The sequence below is a fragment of the Natator depressus genome, chromosome 3, assembly GCF_965152275.1.
Source record: "Natator depressus isolate rNatDep1 chromosome 3, rNatDep2.hap1, whole genome shotgun sequence".
Taxonomy (NCBI): domain Eukaryota; kingdom Metazoa; phylum Chordata; order Testudines; family Cheloniidae; genus Natator; species Natator depressus.
In genome coordinates, this window is record NC_134236.1 from 120752462 (window position 1) to 120767512 (window position 15051).

Here is a 15051-nt window from a genome sequence, read left to right on the forward strand (position 1 = left end):
ATGTTGTAGTGGGGATTCTTCTGCAGGATTGGGGCCTTAAAGTGTAAAGTGATTATAACTGTGTCAGGACTCTGTAGCAAATAAATGATAAAAGAATAAGTAGCACTAATCAAAATATTTTACCTGCTTTTAATATTGCATGTGTTAAAGGTTAGTTGAGTACATACACTGTTTTGTATCAAACATTTTTATAATTTCTACTAGAATGAAAAGGCTTGAACCTGCTGACTAACTATCAGAGTATTTACAATCCGTGCCACCACTATTTTACTAACATAAGGAGCTCTGTAATAGTAATACAGAACAGTTATTGGTTGCATCAGATTTTATTGCCAGTAGCTATAAGGCAATTAAAAAATGGTTAGAATGTTAGTGTTTCATTATGTTCAACAAATTTTCTAACTATCATTAGATTCAATCTGATACATTTGTATTAGAATAAATGCTGAGTGTAGAATTTTTTTGAACCTTCAGTGTTCATAAACAAAAATTGTGATAGCAATGGCTAAACCACCCAATGTTTGACTTTATAACCATTATTTTTTTCCACTTGTCTTCCATTTGGGATGCATAGCTCCCATCACAATTATTGGGTGGTATAACCAGCAACAATGAAGGTTATTGATTAAATATTCTGTAGGATTTATCTGCTGTATTCTGTATGCTTAATCAGCTAATTTACTATATAGATAGATATTCTTGTCTAATATGTTGAAAGAATGTTTATTCAGCTTACTGTATATCATGTCTTTATACTCCAGCTGTTGACTTGACGTGCATTGCTAATGTATTAATTTTAGTAATGCACGTTCTAATTCATCCTACCCATACAGTCTGTCCGCTGGAAACAGGATTGTTTTCAGTTTCCTCCTTCCAACCGTCTGCCAAATCATTTCAGAATACATTCTTTCATACGCCCCGGCTCTCAAACCATTCGGAGCAAAGTCCATCACCTATCGTGGAGATACTACTTCTGCCATAATAGATGGTCTGCAGCCTGGGGAACGCTATATTTTCAAAATTCGTGCAGCAAACAGGAGGGGACAAGGTCCTCAGTCTAAAGCCTTCAGTGTCGTTATGCCAACAGGTAAGTATCGTGTGCCTATGACTTAGTCTATACATTCTTGCCATTGATTTGTTTATATAACTTTTTATTGCAGTCATTGGCTTTTTATTCCACTAACCTGCAGAGTTTCATAACACTGTTTCATTTCAAAGGTTCTTTAATAGCCAGCTTGTTATAAGCTTTAAAACTTAGATCTGTCATGGCAATACTGATGGCAATACTGATCACCTTCATGGCACATACAGTATAAAGGGAAACAAATATTTTAAGTAAACATATACCGGTATTCTGGCTGTTTCATGACCTGCTGCATGAAAATATATATTCCTTTTGTTTTACAGTGTTCAGTGAAATCTATACTGTATTTTGTTTGCTTGTACTCTTCCTGACAATATTTGCAACAGATAAAAACTAAATTTTAAATGTTAATGTGCCAAGTTTTGCAGTGCTTACTCACGCAAAACTCCAAAATATTTGCTTTTTCCTATGAGTATATTGTTATATAGACAAAAACGTGATCTGTTGTTTATTTTTAATGTAGCATTAAGGGTCAGATCCTCCGCTGGTATACATCAGCATAGCTGCATTGAAAGCTGAAGTTAGACAAATTCAGACTGGAAATAAGGCTTATGTTTTTAATGGTGAGAGTAATTAACCACTGGAACAAGTTACCAAGGGTTGTGGTGGATTTCTTCTTCATCCCTGACAATTTTGAAACCAAGATGGGATGTTTTTCTAAAAGATCTGCTCTAGGAATTATTTTGGGGAACTTCTATGGCTTGTGCTATCCAAGAGATCAGACTAGATCAGTGGTTTTCAAACTTTTTTTTTTCTGGGGACCCAGTTTAAGAAAATTGTTGATGCCTGCAACCCAATGGAGCTGGGGATGAGGGGTTTGGGGAGGGCTCAGGGCTGGGGCAGAGGGCTGAGGTGAGGGATGTGGGTTGGGGCCAGGAATGAGGTGTTCAGGGTGTGGGAGGGGGCTCTGGGCTGGGGCAGGCGGTTGGGGTGCGGGAGGGGTGCAGGCTTTGGGCTGGGGCCAGGGATGAGGGATTTGGGGTGCAGGAAGGGTTTCTGAGTTTGGGGGGGATCAGGGCTGGGGCAGGGGGTTGGGGTGCGGGAGGGAGTCAGGGCTCTGGGGTGGGGGTGCAGGCTCTGGAGTGGGGCTGGGTGTGAGGGGTTTGGGGTACAGGAAGGGGTTCTGGGTTTGGGGGGGTCTCAGGCATAGGGCAGGGGGTTGGAGTGCGGGGTTGGGGCACGAACTTACCTCTGGCAGCTCCTGGTCAGCAGTGTCCCTCCTGTCCTGGCATCACAGACTGCACTGCACCTCGGAAGCGGCCAGCAGGAGGTCTGGCTCCTAGGCGGAGGCACGCAAGCAGCTTCGTGTGACTCTCACCTGCAGGCACCACCCTCCCCCCCCAGTTCCCATTGGCTGGTTCCCGGCCAATGGGAGTGCAGAACCGGTGCTTGGGGTGGGGGCAGTGTGCGGAGCCCCACCGATGACTGCTTCCGGGGCGCAGCACTGTGTTGAAACAGGTAGGCATTAGCCTGCCTTAGCTGGGCAGCACCACTGACGGGACTTTTAACGTCCCGGTCGGCGGTGCTGACCAGGGTGACCCAGTGCCTGACATGCCGCAACCCAGTACTGGGTTACCACCCAAACTTTGAAAAATGCTGAACTAGATCAAAATGGTCCCATCTGGCCTTAGATTCTATGAATCTATTAAATCAATAAAGCTATGCTGAACATCTGGCTCCAATTATTTGTCTAGCATTGCCTACTCTCAACTGACTTATTCTTTATTTTTATTATTTTAAGTTTTCCCCAATTGATGATGTAGTGATATTTGTATTTCCCAGTAGGATGGCTAACACTGAATTAAGTATTGTCCAATGTTGTAAAGCATGATCTGGATCTTGCTGGCTGATTCATTTTTCTTAGACAGTTTTTATACTGTTTTTACATATATCATTGTGAATTTTTTTTAAAAAAATATTTTTTTCTCTTTTGCAGCCATTAGGGATGATTCAAGTGTTCATCAACAAACAAACATTCAAGATAATATGGAGTCTAAAAAACCTGGTGATGCTGTGCCTTCATCCCCACCTCGAACCTTTCCTGTTCCTTCTCGGAAAATCCAATCACCAGTTTCCTCTAAGCATACTGCTGTTCTTTCATCTAGTTCTCCCAGTGGTGGAGATACAAAAAGTCCTCTTTCTGAGTTTAAGAATAAACTCTTGACTGATAGTGGGGTGCTGCATAAATCACAGCTATTCTCTAAAAAGACATCAGAGCGAGAACCTGATCCCCAATCCACTGAAGTCACAGATGATCATGATTCCGCCAGTGAAACGCCAACACCCTTGCCTAAAATCCAAAATCTGAGAAGAAACGTTGGGCCCTACTCTCTTAGCCGGCCATTTCACTCTGTCCTTTCTTCAGGTAGAACACCAGTTAGGTCACGCACTCCAGTAAGGACAAGACAAACGAGCACAGACAAACTTGGCTCCTCCTCATCTTCATTGACCCAACGCTCCTCATCCTCTTCGTCTGCATCTTCGTCCATTTCTAAGTACACAGATAATGAAACAAAGCATCAGAGACAAGGCAACTCTAATATTCCTTCTTCCCCTAAAATCCCTTTAAATAATCTGCCTGCTGAAAATGTACCTCATGATATTGCAGATAGAGTGGAGGAAAAACAAGTAAGTCTAGATTCTGTGCCATTAAAAAAAATAGAGTCCAGTCAAGTATCTTCTAAAACTCCAGAACACACTCACTTGGCTTTACCATTGAATCGGCAGTTTGCTGTGTCTCGCAAGGTGGTCCAGAGCCATCAGACTAAGGCACACACCTCTTCTGCGCCAATTAAATCACCTACATCATCAACAGTTACAAACTCTCAAAGTCATTCACGCTATCCCTCTTCTAATTTGGTTCACTCTGATACCCAGGATAGTTATGAAAATTATGATGGCAAAGAGGCAGAGAGTAGAAATAATAAGTCAAGTTCCAGTTCTTCTTCTCGTGATGGAGATTCACTTCCATCACTGCAAACAAAACTTCACTCAGGTTCTAATCCTCACATGTTGAAGGATCCAAAATTAGCCACCGCAGCTGCATCATCACAGTCTATTTCTGCTTCTGCTAGCCATACTTCGACTAACTCACGCATCCCATCTTCTGTTAAACGTAAGTCTGTTGGAAGGGATGTTGATGATGGTAATTATAATGAGGACACAGAAGTGGAAGAGAAAAGACAAGACTCTTCCTCTTCTAGGTTTAATTCTAGGTCTTTTTTAGGACAGACTGCCTCTGAACGTTTTAATTTCCTCAAGCACAAGCCATCTCATACAATCAGTAAGTTTCCAAACAAGATCAGTAGTAATCAAGAATCTAAGCTACCACCCTCTAAACCCCCTTATTCTGCTGTTTCCTCAAAGGTTCATCCTCAGACTAATGCACGCCTAACCTCAACTAGCACCACTAGGTCTATTTCCAATATTGAGAGAGATACTAGAGAACTGGAGGGTGAAGATGAGAAACCACTACCCTCAACTATTGTACGTGACCATTCACCTTCCTCTTCTAGACAGTCATCTTCAGCAGCAGTCTATTCTAGAAGAAGAAGTCCTTCGGTAGAGTCTAGTGCTCACCGCAGAGAGCCAGTCAAAGAGAAATCACAGCTCTCTGGTTCAGAAGATGAACTTCTTAGTACAGAAATAGAGGAAACTCCCACAAAATCAGGCTCTTTGCTTACAGTCCACCGATCTTCTTCATTGCCCTCAATATCTGGGAGATCTCCCTCATCTACTAGAACGAACCACCATTCTAGTCCTAGTGTTTCTCACCAGGTAACAAATGGTCAGGATGCAAGATCAAGAGCCTTATCAGGCTCATCATCTTCCACTGGGTCTTCATCAGTGGCTACTGCAGAAAAGTATTCTCATGTACAGTCTTCTGCTGCCAAACAACAGCCTGATGATCAGGACAGTAAGGAGGTGAAGGAAACCTTTGTGAAATCAAAACAAAGTATACCTTTGTCTAAAAAAACATTAACTGGAGGCTCTCATTTTTCATCTAAAAAACCTCTCCATCCTTCTCAAAAGGCACATGCTGGTCAGTCTCAACTTCCATTCTCCTTATTAAATTCTAGAGGCTGGCTTCCTTCTCAGATCCCCCACAAAAGTAATGAAAAATTACAGGAGGATGAGGATGTGGCTGAGGAGGAGGAAGCAGATGACAGAATAAATGTCCATTCTGCATTCCCTAAAGATGTCTCTTCTTCTAGGAGAATATCTACCTCTTTGTCTCAGAGAAGTTCTAACTCATCTCTTTCAAAGCTCCAGCAGTCACTTTCTCAAATTAGTAAAGTTGATGAAAAACACAAAAGTAGACATGACTCTCCAACTTCTTCCAGAGGATCAAGTTCATCTTTGCCAGCAGGCAGACATGTTGGATCCAGGGTAGCCACTTCAAATGAACATGTGTCAGATTCATATAAACCATCTTCATCTTCCTATCAATCAAAACCTGCTCAGTCAGGCTCTAGCTCCATCACTGACACAGCAAAGGAAAATCAGAATAGCAGGGATACTTTATCTTCAAAGTCATCCTCCACTTCTTTGAGACAAACTGATCCTTCAGTTCCTAATTACCATTCAGGTTCCAGGGTCCCTACTAGAATAGCATCCAAAAATGAGAAAAAATATGGCCTATTCCAGTCACCATCATCAAAAGTGGAACCTTCTCCAAAAGCTCCTTTCTTCTCTTTATCTAAATCTCACCAGTCAGTTTCAAAAGATGATGATGATGGAGAAGTGGAGGAGAAACCCACATTATCTTCAGCTGCAAGATGGTCATCTTCCTCCAATTCTAGAGACAGTACAAATATGAATGGCAATGGTGCCAGGGATAAAAGGAAACCCACGGGCTCTCGTCTAATACACAAAGTAAACTCTGCAGAAGAAAAAGAGGAGGAGGAAGAGCCTCCCACTTTAAAACAAGGCAGGTCATCGTCTTCTGTAGTCTCAAGAATTTCTCAGACCCCTAACAAACCACATACATCTTCTAAGCCAAGATTGGCCTGGCCACGCTCCTCTGCATCCATATCTGTGCCTTCTCAGCTGTATCCCACACACTCTGCTTCTCCAACTCTTTCTTCATCTTCATCCCCTCTCGTCCCCCGTCAACGACTACAAAGCTCAAGGCCACGAAACCTGTCCCAACGGCAATATGTCAGACCTCCATATAGACAAGGTAATATGTTTTTAATTACTTTATTAATTTTACTGTCTTGAATGTTCCCCCCATCAGTAGTTAGATGAAAGCTACATTGTTTCATCAGGATACAAGTTAAAGTATATAATTCAGAGTACTGTATTATTTATATTTTGGTAGTATCCAGAAAGCCCCATCAGAATTGGGTCCCCATTTTGCTGAGCACTGTACAAACACAGATGGTCATATGGTGAGAGATCACAGTCCGAAGACTTGATCCTACAATCTGACCTGACGCATATGCCTCTGGGGTGTCCTGCAAAATCAGTGAGGCTCAGGGTCTTCCCAAGGGGATCAGATTACAGAGTCAGGGACTATGTATGGAAACTGGGCAACACTAGGGTTGCCAGTTTTGATTGGATGTATTCCTGGAGGTTTAATCTTTAATTCCTGGAGACTCCAGGACAATCCTGGTTCGTTGCATGAGAGATTAAGTTTAGAGTCTGATTTTTCAGAGGTGCTGAGCACCCACAACTCCAGTAGACTGAAATGGCACCTGTGAGTGGTCTAAAAATCAAGCCCTTCAGTTTTTTAGATCTGCCAGTTACCTCCATCTGTCTGGACCTGGAATACCACCTCATCAGCAGGAACAGAACACAAAAGCTAACAGCAAAGGGAGTGTATGCTGAGTGGGCATCACATATGTTTGGTGGGGGCAGGATTCTAAAATTACTCTCTATCCCAAGGTTGAGTGCCTGTAGCTGAAGCTAATGCTGTTCTAGTGCTGAGCTGAATTATATTGTACAAAGCTGTGTGAGATGAGGTTTGTTCTTTCAGTCTAGTGTTTTCTTCTAGAGGTGAGGAGAAATGTTATAGAGACATTTCCGCCCCCTGACCCCCTTTTGGGTTCTTTGTAAAAGGTCAGTATGTGGTTGGATTAAAAAAAATGATTCCACATGGTGATGGACTTTTTAAAAATACTTATAAAGTTCAAGAACGTTTTTTAAAAAGATCTATTTGGAAATTCTGCATCTGTTTTGTTTAAAATCCAACAGGGATCAGATCAGACAGGCCAAACATGTTAGAAAGAAAACAAGTGTTTGTCCTCTTCTGAACAAATCAGTGTGGAATGCAGCTTTCCAGCTGCACAGACACGAAAGGGTTCCAATAGTGCATCCCAACAGAAATGTAAATACCTACTTTTTAAAATAATGGGCCAGATTGTACATCAAAAGTCACTCTCCAGTGGAGTGTCTCCCAATTTACCATGATAAAACTGAGAGGAGAATCAGGCCCAGACACTTTGTATGTTGTATTTTGTTCTTTCTACTTCTTAGACTTGTATGAAAACTAAGGTTTTGATCCAGGCTTCTTGAGCCAATAGCAAACCTCCCACTTACTTCCACGGGAGGAAGACTGGGTCTGCTATGTATGTCTAAAACTAAAATTTTCTAGTCTGAACCAACTGAAGGCTAAAAACTCCAGAATGAAAATACATTCTTAATATGAAACCCGCTGAGCTGACATATTGCAGTGTATTTGGTCCTTTCTTTAGCAGGGACTTCACAACAGGCCAAATTCCGCTCCCATTTGCGTGCATGGGGCTGCCATTTATTTCAGACGCACTTTCCCCATTACAGCAGTTGCTTTTGGCAGGAATGCTTCAGCTATCAGTCCATAGGGTAGAAATGGCAAGTGTGGTGCCAAGGCGTTCTTGGGGGTTTTGAATTTGCTCCCACCAGAAAATCATCAAGAGCCAAGCTAGACTTCTCTTACAGTGTGATGCAAGATGAGATACCCCTAACAATAGATACTGGAATCCTTCAGCAGATAGTTCCATGGCTGGTAATCCCTTTGTTCTGGACTTTTCAGGTAAATTGGTTTGGGTGTTGTAGGTTCAATCAGGATATACACTCTCTAATTTGGGTGCTATGTCATTTCTTGATCTACTGTAAATTATGGAAAAGGCATGCAAGTACTATGGTGATGGGTGCCTTATAAATGTCTGTAAACATTATAATGGTTTGGGTTTCAGATTTAATTTTGAATTTCCTAGTTTTAATAGGTCCGGGGCCTGGTTTACTGATATGTGATGGCTGCTTTGCACCATTTCAGTGATACAAAGCAGCCATAAATCCAGTTTAAGCAGCCAGTTAGGCCCGGTTTACATCTTCTTTGTATCAACAGAGCAATGCACAGTAGCCAGAGTGTACTGGTGAATCAAACCCTTTACATTTAGTTTATTTTAAACACAGCTTTATGTACTGGACATATACCTTTATGTGTAAATAATTAAGCACAGTTTGTAATGACCACTGTATTTGTTCATGTTGTAAAGTATGGTTTGGTTCTGTGCACATGCTTGTTAAGAATACTGTATATATTGTTTTCTCTATTTCAGGTAGTAATGGTAGGCCCAATCTTACAACAAAAACAAATATAAATGGGAAAATACTACCTGGTAATAATGGAAAACCAAGCGGACAAAGAATAATCAATGGTCCTCAAGGAACAAAGTGGGTAGGGTGACCTTCTTTGCAAATTCAAGATGCTTTGACTTATTTTTTAAAAAAAGGAATGGTGCTCTTCACCAAAAAGAATATAAAATGTGATCAGACTGAGGGTCCCTTCTGGCCTTAAAATCAAGGGCTCTATGAAAAAAATTCATTTATTTATTGTTGTGTGATTTAAATAGCTGATTTAGGGCTTAAGGGTTTTTATTTTCAAAAGTGCCTACGTAATTTAGCAGCATAAACCCCACTGACTTCAATTAAGTGCTTTTCAATTATGTCAAACTTAGCTCTTCTTTACATGGGGAAACTGACCAGCACAGCTATTCTGAAATAACTGTTCCATAATAGCTATTCCATTATAGCTACCTGTATGGACACTTCTATTCCGGAACAAGAGTATCCACACAGGCAGTTACTCCAGAATAGCAGCTACAGTGATTTAAACTCAAACCCTATCTTATTGTGGAATAGCTTCCCTATGCAGACAAGCCCTTAGCACCAGATTTTTAAAGGTGTTTAAGCACATAGAGATAGACCTCTTGTAGGTTTTTCAGAAGGACTTAGGTGTCTAATTTCCATTGATTTCAACGGGAGTTAAGTGCCTAGGCACTTTTGAAAATGCCATTAGGTGTCTATTTCAATGTAAGAACATAAGAGCTGCCATACTGGGTCAGATCATGGTCCATCTTGCTCAGTATTCTGTCTCCGACAGTGGCCTGAACTAGAGCTTCAGGGGGAGTGTACAGTACAGAGCAATTATCGAGTGATCCATCCCTGTCTTCCATTCCCAGCCTCTGGTAGTAGGAGGTTTAGGATCACCCCAAGCATGGGGTTGCATTCCAGACCATCTTGGCCAATAACCATCGATAGACCTGTCCTCCATTAACTTATCCAGTTCTTTTTTGAACCCAGTTATAGTTTTGGTCTTCACACCATCCCATGAAAATAAGCTCCAAAGGATATTTGTGCATTGTTTGAAAAAGTACTTGTTTGTATTAAACCTGCTGCCCACTAATTCCATCAGGTGGCCCCTGGTTTTTGTACCGTGTGAAAAGGTAAATAACACTTTTCTCTAGTCACTTCGTCCACACCATTCATGATTTCATAGACCCCTATTCTATTCCCCTTCCCACCCCACCCCCTAGTCATCTCTTTCCCAAGCTGAACAGTCCCAATCTTTTTCGTCTGTCCTCATCTGGAAGCCGTTCCATAGCCTTGATCATCTTTGTTGCCCTTCTCTGAACCATTTCCAGTTCCACTATGTCCTTTTTGAGATGGGGGCAACCAGAACTGGACACAGTATTGAAGGGGTGGACGTTATAATATTGTCTGTCTTGCTTTCTGTCCCTTTCCTCATAGTTTCCAATATGCTGTTAGTCATCATTAGGTGCCTAAATTCCTTCTAAAATCTGCCATTCAGGGCAAATCCCACCTATCATGTTGATAACCAGCCTATGTACGGAAGGAATTTTTATTTCTGCCCCACATTGATTCGTGCCTCGCTCCTCAAATAGTCCCACTGAAATCAGTGAGGATACTCACAGAGTAAGGTACCCTGCAACCTGAATAACAGCATGAGAATAAATAAATGTCATATGGCATTTTAGCGCTCTTCGTGTGTATTAGATGAACATATTCAAATGCCTGGTTTGGAAGACATTTTCAAGATAGTGTAGTGTGAAAAACATACACACGGGCATTTAAAAAATGTAAACTATTTTGATCTGACACTTAGCACCTGTCTTCCATTTTGTCTAGCTTGTCGCATGTGAACCTTTTGGTTTCCTTTTCTAAACAAATGAAATCATTTCTGGAAACAATTAAAATTAAAGGGTGAGTAAAATTTTCAAAAGTGGCTACAGCCCAGGTTTTTAAAGGTCTTTAGGGCATTGATGCGCTCAGCTTTTCAATGCCTAACTGATTTAGAAGCCTAACACTTGTTTTCAAAAGTGATTTAGGCACTTAGGCGCCTCACTACCATTCATTGTCAATGGGATTTTGGCTTCCCTTTGAAAATTAGATTTAGGCTCCTAAATTATTTAGGCATTACAATGCTGAGCTAAGCAACACCTAAATACTTTTAAAAACTTGGGCCTAAGGCACTTACAATTCTAAATACCATTTTCAAAAGTGCTTAAGTAATTTTGGAGTCCTATGGATTTCGACTCCTAACGAGGTGATTTTCAAAGGCACAGTTAATTGTTAGGGGCTTAACTGCCATTTGTTCCTTTGAAAATCTCTCCCTACATGATTCAGGCACTTCTAAAAATGTAACTCCAAACTTCTCTCTTCCCCTGGAATTACTACTATGGTATAATTTAATTTCCCATTCTTTCATGTCAGGTGAGTTTCAGTATTTCTATCACTGCTTTTTAGATCGTAGATCTCGATCGAGGGCTAGTGTTAAATGCTGAAGGAAGATACCTCCAAGATTCCCAAGGAAACCCCCTCCGAGTGAAACTAGGAGGAGATGGACGCACTATTGTTGGTAAGGACAGACTTTCTTCCCAAAGAAAAAATAGTTTTCATATCAATGGTGCAAAATTCTGGCAAATATGGCAGAAGTGGCATATTGATTTTATTTAGGGCCGGATTGTGGCCCAGCTTAATATGGCAGCACAAGGCAATAAGGGGAATATCCTCTTCACTGCATGAGTGTGAAGGGGTACATGGTATTGCACCCAGTAGTGTCTTCCTCCCCCAAGTAGGTGGGAGGGAGAGTTCAACTCTCAACCTGATCAGAGCTGAGCCAGTATGAGAGGAAGTAACCTGAGCCCAAAAAAGGGCTGCATTAAGTTACTTCCTACATGGAGCAAGCAAGGAAGATGATAATTCCTACTCCAGGCTCTTCCAGGGGGAGCTCAGCTACACACCACCCCTACACAGGATTAGGGCCCTGTTTTAACAGATGCTGGGCAAACACAGAGGTAGGTGCAGTCCTTGCCCTGACGAGCTTACAATTATATCCTCTTCAATCTATAAATAGGTATGGGTATGAAATATACTGTACAAACAGTGTTAACCTGCTCCTCTATTCAGCCAGAGAACAGCCTCCCACACAGCTGTTCCTGCTGGGAACAGGGATAATTTGCATGGGTGGTTTTGTATAGGAACAATTGCTTTTGGGGGCTGCCACTCACAATTATATTGCAAACCAAGGCTGCTTTCCCTGTGGCCACATCCCCCTTTATCTCTTTGTAATTGCACCTGTAAATGTGCAAAAGAATGGGGTTCTGTGACATCCTGGAGGAGGCAGAATTGCATACAAAATGAGTGGAACCTGCATCTCTGCTCCAGGGCCTGAGGCAGAGAATCAGAGCCATGACTCGCTACTTGACAACCCACCCCTGCTGCTTCCCTGATTGGTTGCCAGCCATGGCAGTAGAGGATTTAGCCCTCTGGCTTCACTTTGCCAGACAAAATTTGGCCCATGAAATGCATCAGCTTATGATCTAGCCACAAAACTAACTCCGAGATGGAAATTTCAAATGACTGCTGACTTTTTCCCTGAAGTGGATATTTTAAAGTGGTAGGTCATTTGCTCAAAGGACACTTAGTATTCCTGTGGCTGAGATTTAAATTACTGGGGGAAGAAAAATCCCAGCTTTCTGACCTTAATAATGTGTGTGGATTCTTAAAAATACATCAGTCATGACACCATCCCCTTTGAAAAGAGTTGAGAATAAAGTAAAAGAAATGTAGCTGTTTGCAATATTGGATAAGACCCAAATGTGCATCTAGTCCAGTATCCTGTCTTTGACAACAACCAGCACCAGACACTTCAGAAGCAGAGGTGGGATAATCTGCTCTAACCCCAATTAGTCTCAACCTGATCACTAATAGTTGGAGATCAGTTTAAACCCTGAAACACAAGGTTTAACGAATTTAATTTTTTCATTTTTGTTCCCACTAACTATGACAACTCCGGGTGTTCTTGTTATACATATAAATGTCCAATCCCTTTTTGCACCTCATTAAGATTTTTGGCCTCAACAACTTCATGTAGCAATGAGTTCCACAGTTCAGACCCCTCAAATATACACCCCTGTGGCCACAGTGGTTCTTTTTAAAACCAAAAACCTGTTCACTGGGATGTCCACTATTTTAAGTGTGTTTCCTTATAAGGCTTGAACTTGTCATTGTTGTGTACTTTTTAAAAATATCATTTTAACTTTTGCTCAGAATTAGAAGCTCTGTAAAAATGTGTGTCTCTTCAGTTTTTGTAGTTCTTTTCAGTAGAGCTGGACAAACTATTTGTAGTGAACAGTTTATCCAGGGAGTTTAGCCCTTATTTTTGTTTGGGAATTATCCATGAATAGATTTTTATTTTAGCTAATGTAGTTATTATTCCTAATTAATAACTTTTTGCAAATATATTCCATCCTATGGGTTGCTTTGTCTATGTCTTTGACTCTTGGTTGTTTACTATTTGATATTAGTGATTGATCCTTTAAGTCACATGGTATTATGACGGATGTGAGGACTTTCTACACGAAGGGTGAGCCTTCTAGTATATGAATATGAATACTGGGGTGCACATGGAGTGAAGTTCACAAGGAGGCCTTAAGTAATGCAAGGCCTTCTGCTGACCTCTCTGTACAGGGGTGGCTATCATCCTTGGTGAACAACTTTCCCAAAATGTTCAGGTGACCACAAACTCCATTGCTCAAATGTTCATGGAGGAGCAAAATCTAATAATAATACCTAACCCTCATCTTGCACTTTTCATCAGTAAATCTCTAGCATATGGCTATATATCTTCAAACTAAGCCAGCTACCTGGAATCTGCATGAATCACTTTGAATACTGTTCTGCAATATTCTCCTTCCTCTATTCTCCAGTTTGCTCACATGGCTGATTTTCACACTTGAGAAGGATTTCATGATATGGCTATCATTAGAAATGGGGAGGAAGAAAATCTTAGTGGTAGGATCCCACCTCGGATTTGGATTTGCTTTTGGATTATAGTTTGAAATGAGAGAGGCTGGATCCAATCTGCGTGTCAGCAGGTATTCTCCCCTTTTACTCACAGATCCACCATGCTGAAATGTCATTTCTCTTAACACAGCATCTGAGCAGGTGGTATTGCTGGAAATGGCAATCAGAACAGATAGAGGGACATGGCATCTCCATAGGGAAATCAGGAGGGTGAGTAGAAAAAAACATGCCCTCCTCATGAGGTGACATGTACCTCATGTATGGAGTACCCAGATCTTTGAAGGGGGTATCCACAGCATCTGTACCAACACATGTATATACAGAAAGACAAGGCATATTTCTTACATGGAGTCCAGTTCTTTGAGGCGCTGAATGCTTCTGGATCCTCAATGACCACAAAGTAATTAGAAGTTGAGGGCATCTGGCACCACCACGGAATCAAGCCCATATGCACTTAGGCCCAGATTCTTAAAGCTATTTAGGACCTAACTCCCATTGAAATCAACCTTTGAAGATCTGGCCCTTAAAAACTAATCCTGCATTCCTATGCAGTCCAGATGTGTATTAAGTCAGTTTCAGTTGCGTCTATGTGGATTGTGTGAATGAGCCAGTAGAAGGTATGGTATATATGGATATCTTGCTGTTTATGTATTGTGACAGGGTCAGGCCAGATGGCTATAGGAGAGTAATAGAAGGTAGATAGATTAGCCCCAGGCTAAGTAGGTCCCTTTTCCCTGGGTAAGGTAACAGGGAAGGTTCCAGAACAATCAGGAACCTTCTGGAGACAATTAAGACAGGCTGATTAGAACACCTGCAGCCGATCAAGAAGCTGCTGGAATCAATTAAGGCAGGCTAATCAGAGCACCTGGGTTTTAAAAAGGAGCTCACTTCAGTTTGTGTTGTGCGTGTGAGGAGCTGGGAGCAAGAGGCACTAGGAGCTGAGAGTGAGAACACAGACTGTTGGAGGACTGAGGTGTACAAGCATTATCAGATACCAGGAGGAAGGTCCTACGGTGAGGATAAAGAAGGTGTTGGGAGGAGGCCATGGGGAAGTAGCCCAGGGAGTTGTAGCTGTCGCACAGCTGTTCCAGGAGGCACTCTAGACAGCTGCATTCCACAGGGCCCTGGGCTGGAACCCGGAGTAGAGGGTGGGCCTGGGTTCCCCCCAAATCCTCCCAACTCCTGGTCAGACACAGGAGGAGTTGACCTGGACTGTGAATTCAGAAAAACAGAGGGCTGTCGTGAAGCTCCAAGGCGAGCAAATCCGCCAATAAGCGCAAGACCCACCAAGGTAGAGCAGGAACTTTGTCCCA

General features: G+C 41.9%; 1 protein-coding gene across 1 annotated transcript in view; it reads left to right on the forward strand.

Annotated features, from left to right (window-relative positions):
- The window catches only part of FNDC1 (fibronectin type III domain containing 1), a 125912-nt gene that overhangs the window by 59324 nt on the left and 51537 nt on the right, over positions 1 to 15051 (forward strand). Inside the window, exons 7-10 of the mRNA XM_074948702.1 lie at positions 899 to 1087; positions 3081 to 6326; positions 8689 to 8807; positions 11177 to 11288. Of these exons, the coding sequence (XP_074804803.1) occupies positions 899 to 1087; positions 3081 to 6326; positions 8689 to 8807; positions 11177 to 11288 (3666 nt within the window). The remainder of the gene's footprint in view (positions 1 to 898; positions 1088 to 3080; positions 6327 to 8688; positions 8808 to 11176; positions 11289 to 15051) is intronic.